This window comes from Passer montanus, unplaced genomic scaffold, assembly GCF_014805655.1.
Source record: "Passer montanus isolate IOZ18808 unplaced genomic scaffold, ASM1480565v1 scaffold103, whole genome shotgun sequence".
Lineage (NCBI taxonomy): Eukaryota > Metazoa > Chordata > Aves > Passeriformes > Passeridae > Passer > Passer montanus.
Genome location: NW_024356838.1, coordinates 1,244,876 through 1,259,238, shown reverse-complemented (window position 1 = coordinate 1,259,238; position 14,363 = coordinate 1,244,876). Strand labels below are relative to the sequence as shown.

Below are 14,363 nucleotides of genomic sequence, written 5' to 3'. Positions count from 1 at the left end.
TTCAGGTAATTACCAGGAAGACGCAAATAGCTAAATTCTTTGGTGTTCTTATGGTAAGGTATGCAGCAATAGGAATCCACTGCAAAGTAAGATTTTCCAAGTAATTTTCCTTCCTACAGTGTGATCCTGAATCCCAGCCAGAAACGACTCTTCTGACACAGTTTTACAAGATTGAACATGTTCATAAGAGTTAAGCAGTCAGGGCTTACTGGACAGATTCCAGAGACCATTTTCAGGTTTCCCAGGGAATACTAAAGGTGCAATTCTAATAAGGCAGAAAGACAGGCAATAAAGAAGCCATCTCTGCTTTATTGAAAGAGCTGTTTAAACACGTCCTGTTGCTCTTCCCTCAGCAGCTGTCAGCCAAGCTTTCCCTGGCTCGCTGGCTGCACTGGGCAGCTGGCTGGGACACCCAGAGCTTCTCTGCAGGTTTTGCTTTCCCAGGAGAACCTCTCACCCAGCTTCTGAAATGAATGGCATTGGGAGAGCCTCTTCCCTGCCTGCATTTCTGAGAAAAATTAATTAAATATTTTCATTTGTAACCAAGAGCTGAAAAAGTGTACCAAATTACAGTGAGAAGGGGCAGAGAATATGAGGGGGCTGGAAAGTGAGTTGCATTTCAGCAAGTGCTTATAGAGCTTCCATCCTGCCTTACAGTGGTGCCTTGCTGGACCTGCTGCCCTGCAGCTCACAGCTGCTGTCAGCACACAGAATTCTCTGCAATGTTCAAGGTCTTAAATCCGAGAGGATGTGCTGAAATTACACTGCACTTACAGGCTTTGGCTTCTCTCTTGAGTTGCATTTTTTTAAATGCTTTTGTAGCTGGTCTTCATATACAGTGCTAAAAGCCAAATGGAGAGAAAAGTAAGTATCATGTGAATACTGACAAAGAACGGGAAAAGCATTTACATATACTCACTGTTTTGGATCAAGAGGACAGGGAATTCTTTTTCTGTCATTTTGTTCCTAGTTAGAAAAGTTTTAGAAAACACTTCAGCATGTATTCAGCGTTTTGTTTTAAAGAAGCTGTTGAGGGACATCAGCTTCATAAAACATCTATTCAGAATAAGTGAGTTAACCAGAACGGAGAAACGGAGACGAGAACTTAATACTTGACTGCATCCTAAAAGAACAAACCCCTAATGCAGGGTGAGGGCTGCAGCGAGTGCCGGCACACGGAGGCTCAAGGGAAGGCACAGGCACTGCCTCTCCCACCCGAGCCCGCCCGCCCTCCCGGCCCGAGAGGATCCCTGCACCTCCTCGTGCCCGTGCTCCCCGCAGAAGCGCCGGCCGGGCGCCGGGATCATCCTGCAGAAGCGCCGCTTCCTCAGCACGAAGTGAGCGCAGCGCCCCGGCCCCGGCCCCGGCTCCGCCATCGCCGCTCCCGGCGGCCCCCGCGCCGCCATCTTGGGCCCCTCCCCGCGGGCGGGAGCAAGATGGCGGCGGAGCGGATCTTCGACCGGGCGGTGTCGGTGCGAGTGCGGGGCTGCGGCTGCGAGGAGCGGTGAGTGCGGGCCGGCTGCGCGGGAGCCTCTCTCCGCTCCGCTGAGGGGCTGCGAGCCACAGGCGCTTCCCTCCTGCCTGCTCGCGGGGCCGCGCTCTGCGGTGCTGCGGGCACCGTCCGGGTGAGGGAGGGACCGGTGTGGCGAGGCTCGGGGCAGCCGGTGAGGGCCGGGCGGTGCCGTGGGTGCCTCGGCAGCGCAGCGAACTCGCAGTGGCTCGGCGGAAGCGCCGCTGTGCCCGGGGCTGAGGCGGCCGGGCCCGCGCGGTGCTCGGCGTCTCCCGGGCCTCGGCGTTGCCGCCGGCCCTCCCGCCGCTCCCCCGGCGCAGCGCGGCCTCCTGAGGCGCGGCTCCTCCTCAGCGCCCCGCGGCCCCGGACCCGCGGGTTTGAGCCGCCTGTGCGAGGGTGCGCACGGCAGTGGTGCCTGGGAAAGCCCGGACATTCCCCGTGTGAAGCGTCTCTGCAAAACAGGACGGATTTCGGCGCTGTGGGTCCTGTCTGGGTTAGGCAGTGTGAGAGGCACGGAGAGGCTGAGGTGTGTGGTGTGCGTTGTAACAAGTAACTTAGTGCTCGATAAGAAATCATTGAAGACAAGGTAGCACTGTATAAATGATTATCAGGAGTTTGAGCACTCGTTAATAAATTTCAACGGACTTTTGCAAAAGTTGTAGTTTCTGGACAAAGTTTCAAAGCTTCTGCCTTGCTATTTAAAGTCTGGTGGATAACAAGCAAGCAGCAAAGAAACCAGCTCTGAGGAGCTGCAGTGACTGAAACTTATATTTTAAGTGTAGTCTTTGGAGGGAACTTTCTTAATGTTTCTGCCTAAATTTTTATTTTAAAGATGTCATTGATTCCTTTAATGCAGCTGTGAACACATGTTATTTGGAGAATGTTTTCTTGATTTATTACTGAGTTTCATCTTTTTGTACACAGGAGATTAAATGTTCGTGTGAATATTGAACTACTGTCAATTTCTAATCCTGTTCATAAAAAGGTTTGTAAATTAATCATATTTCTGTCATTAGGTATTACCTGAACTTCATTTTATGGAAGTATAAGTAGAAAAACGAAAAGCAAAGTGGGATTTTAGTGTTTGCTGTTTGACCTGATTTTTTATACAATTTTTTTTTTAGTAACTTAGTTGTGTTTTTCCACCCTTTCCCCCCAGCCTTTTTTAGCCCTCTATTTTAGTTTGCCTGTTTATGGGTCTTAGCAAGCTTGCATATTAAAAGTATTTGGAGATCCTCAGGGGAACGTAACTTAGAGCTTAGGAGTACCTTTGGTTCAAGGTTCTAAATTGGGAGTAAAAAAAAACAATCAGGGAAAATAACAATGAGAGTGCTACTGGAGACTTTGTTATCTCTTCTGTTGTGTGTCTGGTTTGTCACTAAAGTGTTCATCCCCCCAGAATGATGTTAACCTTGGTTTTGGTGGTGTTGGGTAAAGATTTGTTTGTATAGGAATGCAGCAGTTTTTGGTCAGGTTCTGCTGCTGGTGGCAGTGGTAATGGATAATGGAGCTTCCGCTGGGCAGAGGCACTTCAGTTGGAGTGTGTGCTGAGCTGCAGCCTGTGCCAGGAGCAGCCTGGAAACTGGAAATGCAGTTGAGTCCATCAGGGAGTGATCAGTCTAAAGGAGAACTTCAGTGCCTCATCAGCTAACGGACATCACACCAAGCTGGCATTTGATCCACCCCAGCTGGCTTGGGGTAGTATTAATTTTAACTCTCTCTCTCTGTGTAAATTCATCAGCTAACGGACATCACACCAAGCTGGCATTTGATCCACCCCAGCTGGCTGGGGTGGGTCAAATTTAACTGTATGTGTGTAAACCCCTGAGTTTGTTTATGCATCTCCAGCTGAGAGTTTTTTTGGTGTTACTGGCACCTGAATTACTGAAAAAAGTTTCAGTTCTGTGTCTGTACCGTGCTGTGTCACACTTCACTGTGTTGGAACAGCTGACATGTTTCTACTTTCCTTTAGTACCTCTGCTAGGGAATAAATATCCTTGCCACAGGGGTGAGCCTTGTTCCAGGGAGCAGCTGCCTGAGCCTAATGTGCTGCACAGCCCCATCCCTGGGATTCAAGGCTTGATGCTCATGGAGAGGGCAGGTTTTCCAAAACACTGTGCAGACCTGCAGTGAACAAATGAGTGTTTGTTTCAAAGCTGAGCAGCATAACCCTGCAGTTTGCCATGTGGGATTCCTGGGTTCAGCTGTATCCCATCTGCTGAGCTCTGTATCTTGAACAAATGAGTGTTTGAAAGCTGAGCAGCATAACCCTGCAGTTTGCCATGTGGGATTCCTGGGTTCAGCTGTATCCAATCTGCTGAGCTCTGTATTCCAGTATATAAAAGCAGCTGGTGGTTTCATAAACTTCAGGAGCAGCGTGCTCTGAAAGGCTTCCAGTTATGGGAGTGGTGTATTAGTAAACCATGACAGTGGGCTGCTAGTGCTACACTTATTTCATGAGAAAAAAGAGCAAATAGCTTTATCTCTGAAAAATTGTGGATACACACTGAATTTCAAAACCTTTGCTGCTCAAAGTTTAAGGTTTTAAGATTTTGGCTTGGTTTGTTTTTGTGGAAGAGTTTTCCTTGTTTTCCCATTATAATATTTGAAGTTGTATTAAATGGTAATGTTGTACACATTCTGAATCAGTTGCCACAATTCTACTGTATTTTTGACTAAACAATGAAAGCATTCAATACTGTTTGCAATGCTGGTTTAAAAGATTTATAGTATTTTAATCTTATTTAAATGTACATCTTTTCAGGACTTAGCTGTTCGATTGACTGATGATACTGATCCTTTTTTCCTTTATAACCTTGTCATATCAGAGGAGGATTTTCAAAGGTAAGTGAAATTACAGTATTTTCTCTGTGAAACATTTCTAAATGGCAATAAAGAAGGGAATATTTTTAGCTTAGAGTGGTCTGTGTTAGAGTTCAGGTGTTGGCAGTTTTCATTTGTGGGTTTTTGTCAGTATTGTTCTCTGACCAGTTGGTGAAACAGCCAGCTTCAGGAGGGTGCCCAGCTCAGGTTACACAGAGGAATACTGCTGGTGTCTTCTGTTTATCCTAACTGCTGCTTGCAGACTATTCTGTGTGTGTGTGTGTGTGTGTGAGCTAGTTCAGGAAATGATTACGAGAACAAAGTCTGTTTGCATGGACGTGGTTTTACAGACCTGTGCCTGTATCTTAGGGGTTTCTTGCATAATTGTACTGTTGGGTCTCATTTACTTGCTCTGAATTTGAGCAAATCATCAAATTTGGATTCCAGGCATGAACAGATGAGCAGTTCAGTTTTCTGCTTTTTTAGGTATTTATTTATTTATTTTTGCTTTGTTTTGTTGTGGTTTTTTTGGTGTGTTTTTTTGGTTTTTGTTTGTTTGGGGTTTTGGCGGGGGGAGTGGCTTTGGTGTTGTTTTTAAAAAGGGAGGTGTGATCAGTGTGTGGATCAGAAAGCAAAAGCAAAGTAGCGTTTGCAGGAGAGTTGTGCTGCACAGGGGCACAGTTTGTGCATGCACTGTGGGATGTTTGTCTGAGTTTGCTGTGTCTGTGCAGAAGGGGGGCAGAGATGGGCGAGTGGGGATCGAGGCAATGGCTGAGGCTCCCCTCCTTGTCCTGTGCCTGTCCCATCACTGCTCCACACTGTGCTCTGAGGGTGATGCCTACTCCAAGGAACACGTTTGTTCACCACAGCAGCTTCTGGTTTTTAATTAGTGCAGCCCATTTGCAAGAACTCTTGTGATCAGAAGTATCCTCTGGGGATTATTATCCAAGATGCTGTAGGATGACCCTGCTCAAGCAGGGAGGTTGGAGCAGCTGACCCACTGGGGTCCCTTCCAGCCACACTTCCATGATTTTGTTATATGTGGACACACTTCTGGTTGAAAGTAACATGCTAGTAAACTTTAATGATCAGAATTGGTTCTTTCTACTAGAGTAAACAAAATATTTTATAGGAAATAAATTACAGGTCTCTGTATCATTAACATTTTTTTTCCTCTCTGTTGATGTAGTTTGAAATCCCAGCAAGGTCTCTTGGTAGACTTCTCTGCTTTCCCACAAAAATTTATAGATCTGCTTCAGCAATGCATTCAGGAGCAGAACAAGGATATCCCAAGGTAGGTCACAAGTGTGTGCCACGTTACTCTGTGTGTACCTGTTGGGTTCTTAAAATGCTTGTCAGTCACTCAGACTGAGAAGAGTCAGTAGAAAAGGATAATCTGACCTGCCCAATCTGAGTGTGTTGGTGGATGTGGCAAAACCTGAGTCTTTGGAGGAGAATTCCTTATTGAGCAAAAATTGGAAAGCCTTTTACTGCACATATAAAAATATATTTTATTGGGAAATAGTTTAGGATCTACAGGTAGTTTCAGGAAAAAAAATGCTAAACATTTGATTATCTTGGTTTTTCCTAGGTTTTTGCTGCAGTTAGTTTCTTCAGCACCTGCTCTAGATCACACACCTGTCTCTTTAAATGTAGTGGAGACCAACCCTTTCAAACACCTCACCCATCTCTCTCTAAAATTCCTGCCAGGAACTGATGCAGAAATAAAGAAGTTTTTAGCCAACTGTTTGAAATGCCTTAAGGTAAAATGAAAGTTTATTGTGACTGCAACTAAGCCTCAATGCTGTATGTACTTAAGCATGTTTTTCATTCTGAGTAATTCAGGAGTATGTGCCAAGTTTGTATGCTCTGGTTTATTTTACGCACCTCACCCATCTCTCTCTAAAATTCCTGCCAGGAACTGATGCAGAAATAAAGAAGTTTTTAGCCAACTGTTTGAAATGCCTTAAGGTAAAATGAAAGTTTATTGTGACTGCAACTAAGCCTCAATGCTGTATGTACTTAAGCATGTTTTTCATTCTGAATAATTCAGGAGTATGTGCCAAGTTGTATGCTCTGGTTTATTTTTCCTTTTAGCCCAAATATGTAATTAATTGCATGCAGCTACTTGGGTGCATGCTGTAGAATCAGAGTTGTTACCATGCCCCAGCAATGAGGACACTTCTGTATCCTCAGGCAGGAAGGGGGAGAGCAGCTGCATGCTCTGGCTGCTGCACTGCCCTGCTCACAGCCTGTGCTGATGGCCAGAGAGCTGCAGGACCTGCTGGAACCTTCAGTCTCTGTCCTGCACTTGGCTGCAGGACAGCACAGGCTGCTGCTAATTGTGAGGTTTGGTGGGCTTCAAAGGACTAAGCTATAAAAAGCCAATTAAAATTGGAATGTTGATGCAGTTTGGTAGCATGCTAGCTTTGATTTTGTGAGGCATTAAAGGTCTCATAGTTTGACTGCTGTCTGTTTCAGTTTCATAGCCTGGGTTTGTCTCTCCTATTGTGCTGTTGTATTTCTGGGCACCTAATAAGCCATTTTAATAACATGGATTTTCATTATTTCAGTTGATCTCTTGTTCAGGTAACTCCTTTGTAAACATATCTTGTAAATAAGATACTATTTCCTTGTAGAAATTTGGTAAGAATTTAATTTGGGGTTTTTACATTGTGGGCTAATACCTTTTCTTTTGAATTTACTAATTATATCTTATTCAGTATGACACTTATTTAACAAGGTGATCTTTTCACAAATACAGTGAGTAAATGGGTGCTTAGGCAGGCTGTGCTGATTAACTGGGACCTAAATGCTACAGGTATTTTGGGAGCTGAGGATTTGACTTGATGTCAATTTGTGCACAGGAGGATAAAATGCTATTGGAAGAAAAGCTTAAAAGAACTGAAGAGGATCTTACCAGGCAACTGAGCTACACTCAACAGGTAACATAAAATTTTCATTTTTGTGTGTTGCACTTTTTTTGATTGATGGCAAATAAACCCTTTTTGTGGGCTGGTTGGTTAGCCACTACCCAGCCAAGGTAACTGACTTGGGACTGAGTGAAGAGAATAGTCTAGTGTAGCTTTTCTAGAGAGTGCATAAAACCAGCAGCTGAAGAATTAAATTGAGCTCTTGCAGCACTCAAGCAGAATTTTACTTTATTTTGTGCAGAGGTCTGTGTGTACACACAAACTGAATACTAAATATATGGTCATGTGAAGATAAATGATAAATATATTTCATATATTCCATGAATCGTTGGGAATTGTTTTATTTGGAAAAATTGTGAAACAGTGGTAAACAAATTGGAAGTCTTGGACTTTAATTACTCCATTTTGGTTTTTGCAGTCAGCATAGTAATTCTGTATTTCAATCATATATTCCATGAATCGTTGGGAATTGTTTTATTTGGAAAAATTGTGAAACGGTGGTAAACAAATTGGAAGTCTTGGACTTTAATTACTCCATTTTGGTTTTTAATTACATGCAGTCAGCATAGTAATTCTGTATTTCAGGAGAATGATTTGGGTCAAATTCTGCAGTTATCAAGGTGACTTTTTTGACCATAATGAAACAGAACAATTCCATTAAAACTGTTAAGAATTATTTTTGGAATGGAATATTTGTTTGCCTCATGTCTGCAGCTTCAGTTTGAGTTACTGGAATGTGTTTGCTGAATTGGAATGCAGAATTACAGATCAAAAAAAGGAAAAGATGCCACTGAAGAACTTTATTTCTTTTTTTCCCCTAGTAGGCTGCTCTGTGTTACAAGGGCAGAGAGCATCAGCAGGCTGTTTTTTCACTCTTGAATAGCGGTTGGAAAAAATGCAATTGCAAATTAAGATTATTTTTATCCACAGCATTAGAACAGTGCTCTTCAGCTTCTCAGTGCCTTACTTTTCCTGGTTACAAAATTAACATATTTCAGCATCTGGTACTGAAATTTGACTTTATTTTAATAATTCCATGTCCTTTTAGTAAGTAACAGTAAAGAGTCAGTATTGGCTGAAATGCTTATATTTAAAATCCTGTGCTTTGTCAAACTTAAACAGAGCTTGTCAGAGAAGAGCCGGGAACTTGACAAACTGAAAAATGAATGGACATCCTACACTACAGCTCTGAGCAACAAACACTCACAGGAGCTGACAAGTGAGAAGGAAAGAGCTCTTCAGGTAGAGTGGTTGGCAATAATGAACAAGATTCTTGTATGGGAGTAGTCAGAGTCAAATAACTGCTTCATTTCTTTGCTTCTCGCAGGCACAAACTCAGTACCAACAGCAGCATGAACAACAGAAAAAGGAATTGGAAAATTTGCATCAGAAAAGTATTCAGCAGTTGCAGAACAGGCTCTCAGAACTCGAGGTCATCAATAAAGACCTAACAGAGAGGAGATACAAAGGAGACTCCACAGTCAGAGAACTGAAAGCAAAGCTTTCTGGATTAGAAGATGTACGGCTTCCCAATACCCAAAATTAAGCTTCCTACTGCTAGGGCATTAACAGTGCCTGCCTGGGCACGCCATAGGAAATACAGCATATTCAGTTCATTTATTTCCTTCTTATTCCATATTATGCTTGCTATTTAAATGTGTCTGTTTAAATTACTGTTACAGGTTTTCTTGAAGAATAAAATTCAATTCCTTCCCAACATTTAGGAATGTCAAAGAGCAAAGCAGGAGGTGCTGTCCCTGCGCCGGGAGAACACAACTCTGGATGCTGAATGTCATGAAAAAGAGAAACTCATTAATCAGCTGCAGACACGAGTTGCTGTCTTGGAACAAGAGATCAAAGACAAAGATCAGCTCGTCACCAGAACAAAAGAAGTCTTAGATGCGACACAGGAGCAAAAGGTTTCTGCATTAATTTTTTTTAACCTTGTATGGCTGGTTCCTTGTGAGGATAGTACTCAAAGAATTATGAGTGTTCTACTTGAAATCATAAACAATGTGTATCACAGCCTTATTGTGTTTTGTAACATTCTTTTCAAGGTGATACTGGAAGAGAGTACAGAGGAAAAACAAAGGCATATTGAAAAACTAGAAACAACAATTAAATCGCTGTCAGCTGAACTCCTTAAGGTTTGTTTGAACACAGCACTTCCCTTGTGCAACATCTCCCTTATTCTTAGGTGTTTATTTTTTTAATATATGGCTTGGGGTTTTTTTAATAGGCAAATGAAATTATCAAGAAGCTACAAGGAGATTTGAAAACTCTAATGAGTAAATTAAAATTGAAAAATACAGTAACAATTCAGCAAGAAAAACTATTGGCAGAAAAAGAAGAGAAGCTTCAAAAAGAGCAGAGGGAATCACAGGAGATGGGACAATCCCTTCGAATGAAAGAGCAGGAGGTATTGATGGGTTAACCTTGTGTGCTGGAAATGCTGGTGTGTGTACTTTGTTGGGTTCTGTGGGTTTAACTTAGAGAAATAAGGTCTTAAATCTTTCCATGCAATAGAATATACTTATTTGCTTATTAACATATTTGTTTAAATGTGTCATCAACTTTCAGATTTTTAATGTTAACCTGATTTGTAAAAGCCATCCATTTATATGGAAGGCAACCAAAATTGTTCTAAGAGAACAAAGCAATGTAGTGGATGAATCAGCACCCTTTAGAAGGCACATTCATATGTAAGTTGGTGAAGGGAATATAATGTTAACCTGATTTGTAAAAGCCATCCATTTATATGGTAGGCAACCAAAATTGTTTGAAGAGAACAAGAACAGAGTGAACCTTTTTCTTCTATTCCATTAAACAGGATATTCCCCTGTTTAGAGTCCTTGCACTATTTAATCATAGAAAAATAAAGGTCAAAAAGGATTCTGGCTGTCACCTTGACAAAATCCTAGCTGAAAGTAGGGGCTTCCTTTAAAAGAATTACTGTGTTGCTTTTGTGACAAACTGAGTTCAGACTTCTTTAATTTTAGAATAACTTCATAAATGCTTTTTTTGTGTTTAAATGTGTCATCAACTTTCAGATTTTTAATGTTAACCTGATTTGTAAAAGCCATCCATTTATATGGTAGGCAACCAAAATTGTTTGAAGAGAACAAGAACAGAGTGAACCTTTTTCTTCTATTCCATTAAACAGGATATTCCCCTGTTTAGAGTCCTTGCACTATTTAATCATAGAAAAATAAAGGTCAAAAAGGATTCTGGCTGTCACCTTGACAAAATCCTAGCTGAAAGTAGGGGCTTCCTTTAAAAGAATTACTGTGTTGCTTTTGTGACAAACTGAGTTCAAACTTCTTTAATTTTATAATAACTTCATAAATGTTTTTTTTGTTGTTGTTTGTAGCTTGTAGTATAACACTGCTGATAGTGTTACAATTATTATGGGAATTACAGGTTTGCAAGCTACAAGAGCAGCTGGAAAGTACAATACAAAAACTCGAAGAAAGTAAGCAGTTACTGCAAACCAATGAAAATGGTAGGTTTGTACAGCTTGATTTCTCCCCCTGTAAAAATGACCCAGTGATCTTATTACTGCTGAAATTGATAGAAGCAGTTTTTGGGGTTTTTGTGAAGAGCTGCCATTATTGTCATGTGTGGAGAGCCCTCCCTTGGGGCTGTGGGGTGTGTGCTCAGAGGCCTGGAGGGGGGGAGGCTTCAGCAAGTGGCTTTGTGTGGTGCTGGGGAGGAAAAACACCCAGTGAGCTGTCACTTCTTGTGAGGAGGGCTCCTGGCCATTTCAAACAGCTTCTAAGAGGGAGCAAATGGACTTGAGCTTTTTCTCCCTCTTTGCAGTTATCACGTGGCTGAACAGACAGCTGAGTGAAGTTCAGATGGCAAAGAAGCTGGACAGTCCTGCCAGTGCCCATGCTGGGGGCAGGGCTGCTGTTTCACCTCTCAGCATGGTAAGGTAGAGCTGTAAATAACGGGCTGGTGAGGTGGGCAGCACTTGCTAAAAAGCAGGGCCTTCAAAGGGGAAAAAGAAAGTGCTTTCATCTTCTTCTGGCTTTACAGTTTTGGGTGGGTGTGGTTTGGGTTGGTTTGTTTGTTTTTCAACAACATAAAACTGTTGGGTGCTTTTGATGCCCTGAGCCTTGTCGGTGAGAATCTTCCAAGCTCTTGTTTACATAAAATACACAAAGCAATAACAGAATTAGTTTGGAAAAGATGAAGTGCAGAGTGAAGGCAAAAAAGGAAGGCTTTTTTATGGTGAGAGGTTTGCTTACTAATTCTCTTTGTAAAGGTTAAAACCCAAAGTGTACTATTTCAATACTCTAACTAATGATTTTTAGAAACAGCAAAGTCAGGTGCTAAGGAGCACTGCCTGCAGTCATTGTTGAATAGTGCAACTTGCTGCTTCTCACCCTGTGCTGTACAGAGCTCTGCTGCCACAGCAACAACAGGAATTGATGAGCTGCTTGTTCACAGTGGCAGGGCTGCTCATACACAGAGGTCTCTGCATTTGTAGCTGGATACATTAATTGCTTTAATCAAAGACAGGGTCTGTAGCTTATTACTAGCTGAGAGTGCTCACCTCATCTGACTTTTTTAAAGTTAGGTTTTCCTTTAGTGTGCAGATCTTGGAAAAATGATGTTTTCTTCCCATCAGGACAATTCACATAAGTGTTGGCTTTGTAATGGCAGTTAGTTTGTTAATTTTGGAATTTATAATCTCTACAGTTACTTGTAAAATTATGTTTCTTATTTATGGATGAGTTTTTCTATTTGTTTTACAGCCTGACCGACCATCCTTTCATAGCTCAGGAATCAGTCATCCCATTTCTCCTCTCTATGCCTTCCAGAACTTTCTGGAACCGATACACAGCAAAAATGGAAATTCCCAATGTCCAGTATCAAAGGCAGGCACTTTAAATTTTTTTTGTTTGCTTAAGAATATATGAAATAGTATAAAATTTTATTTATTGTATAAAATTTTATTTAAATTGTATAAAATAGCAAAGCACAACATTCTGACTATTTCTCAAAGTGTGTATTTACTGTATTTACTCTTAGGCTCTCTGCCTTGAGCATTATGAGTGTTATTCATAGCTAATGTTTGTCTTTAGGCTGTTTCTCACAGGCTTTGCTGCACAGCAAGGCCAGTGAGGTGTAGAAACAGGAATCTGGGAATTTGGCTCTGTGAATGCCCTGGGGGAGGGGACTTTCAGATCTGGGGTAACTCTTAACCTGCAGCTCTTTGTCTCTGCAGGTTCAGTTGAACTCCCAGCTTTTGAAAGCCAGTCGGTGTTTGGATGCTCACACAGTGCCTGCAGCTGGTCACACAGCCAACAAGGAGAAGTGAGTGTCAGCTACTGCAATTTAGTATTTTCGTTATTTCACTGTAAAGCCCTTTGTCAGCTTGCTGTGTTGGGAATTGACTGAAGGTTCCAGTATTAGCCTGCTTCTAATTACCACGCTAACCAATTTTGTGTAGGTTTGTTGAAACCAAAGGAAGAGCTGTGCTGGCAGGAGTGGGCCCCAAGGAACACCAGTTCAGTGTTGCTCCTGCTGACAGACCTAAGCCATCAGGTGCTGGGGCACTGAAAAAAAATCAGTTCTAGGCTGTTCTTAACCCACTCAGTGATGGTTTAACTTTACATGGTAAAGGTCATGAAACGCAGTAGTTGCACTTCTAGTGAAGGTTCTCCTGACCAAGGCTGTAGCTGTCCTCGCTATAATGCACTGATGACAAACTGCATTTGCTTTAGATTTTAATTTGCCTTTCTGTTTCCAGTGGTGATCAGCTGGGGCTGGAATCAAAGTATTTCAAGAAAAAAGATGACAGCATTCCTTTACGAGGGCTTAGTCAAAACACACTGAACTCGGGTAAGTACGAAACAGAAGGTGTTATTTGAAATGTCCTTGAAGGGCAGTGACAGCTGTGGTTTAATGCAGTGTCCTGTGCTGTTCTGCAGAGTACCTGAGACCATACTTGCCAGCCAAAGCACAGCCACAGCCAAAAGCTGCTGGAACACCAGCCTCGGCCTATTTTCCTGGATCATAGACAGGATTATTTACTGTAAGAGTCCTCTTTTAACCATTGGGGGGATTTTTGAACGTCCTGCAGTAGTGTGTTAGTGAAGTATCACTGTGAACTGACATAATTTTATGAGCCAGTTTTCTTTGAGGAAGGGATCTTGACTGACTTGGATGATGCTTCAGGGTGCTTGAGCCTAAGGAGAAGAAGATAAAGCCTTAAGGAGCCTTAGTGGGAACAACATCACCAGGGCTGTGCAGAATTTTCTCAGTATATTGTTGACCCTGTAAATCCTAAAAACTCACCAAAGTGCTCTGACTTTTTAATAAAAACCAGGTGAAATGTACATTCCCTGAGTGAGAACAATTACCTGAATTTCTGTTTGACTCAGAGAACAGCTGGGGCAAAGGGAAAGCACAGGAGAACTGTGCTATGCTGTCCATTTTAGACTGGTCAAGCTCATATGGAGGCATAACTAACCTCCCTTACAGTTTAGTTTTTGAAACTTGCTTCATTTTGGAACCAGCTTATTTGAACTGCATATAGACTTAAAAATAATCCCATACTAAAAATGCTACATTATTTCACTGAAGGTAGAAAATCAAAACTTAAAATTCTCAGTCCTGGTTTCCCTAACGTTTCTGTTAATCTCTTACATTACATTCCACAGGCTGCCATGCATAAAACATTAAAAGGTGAAGTAGCTGAACAGTTAACTGTTGACAAGTATCAACATCTTAACTTTTATAAAGCATACATTTCAACTTTTAAGACCACACAGAAATTTCAGGTACAGCTGTGTAGCTTGTTCTGCTACGATAACCCCTGAGATCTGGTGTCCCCTGCAAAATGAGCATGCATGGACTTAAGCCAGGCAAAGTATCCTAAGAATGACTATTCCTTGCTTTAAGGTAAAGATATTTCATTCCTCTTGCCTTAGTTACTCAAGTGCACCCAGAGGACTGTACATTTCAGTGGTTTGTTTTGCTGTGTGAGATGTGTACACTTGTTTATAAATTAGTACCATGTTAATGTATAGTGTCTGGTTTTGTCATGTGTACATTTTAATGGAAATATTAAATGGTTTTTATCAAAA

The 14,363-nt window shown here is 41.9% G+C and overlaps 2 protein-coding genes across 4 annotated transcripts in view; one reads left to right on the top strand and one right to left on the bottom strand.

The window, feature by feature from the left end:
• The window catches only part of TRMT13 (tRNA methyltransferase 13 homolog), a 5,607-nt gene extending 4,179 nt beyond the window's left edge, over positions 1-1,428 (bottom strand). For both annotated transcript variants that reach the window (XM_039717998.1, XM_039718007.1), the window contains exons 1-3: positions 1,257-1,428; positions 920-966; positions 775-841 (exon numbers count right to left, since the gene is read on the bottom strand). In XM_039717998.1, coding sequence (XP_039573932.1) covers positions 775-841; positions 920-966; positions 1,257-1,406 — 264 coding nt within the window. In that variant the 5' untranslated portion in view covers positions 1,407-1,428. The remainder of the gene's footprint in view (positions 1-774; positions 842-919; positions 967-1,256) is intronic.
• SASS6 (SAS-6 centriolar assembly protein) lies at positions 1,415-14,363 on the top strand. 2 transcript variants are annotated; one of them, XM_039717934.1, is made up of 17 exons: positions 1,415-1,504; positions 2,435-2,495; positions 4,275-4,354; positions 5,523-5,627; positions 5,925-6,096; positions 7,201-7,278; positions 8,389-8,508; positions 8,594-8,785; positions 8,991-9,185; positions 9,324-9,413; positions 9,506-9,685; positions 10,687-10,768; positions 11,086-11,195; positions 12,093-12,149; positions 12,500-12,588; positions 13,025-13,116; positions 13,206-14,363. In XM_039717934.1, exons 1-17 carry the CDS (start codon positions 1,437-1,439, stop codon positions 13,292-13,294), a joined length of 1,860 nt encoding a protein of 619 aa, XP_039573868.1. In that variant the 5' UTR covers positions 1,415-1,436; the 3' UTR covers positions 13,295-14,363. The 2 variants fall into 2 exon arrangements, with proteins under 2 accessions (XP_039573868.1, XP_039573876.1); XM_039717942.1 differs by having other exon boundaries at positions 12,027-12,149.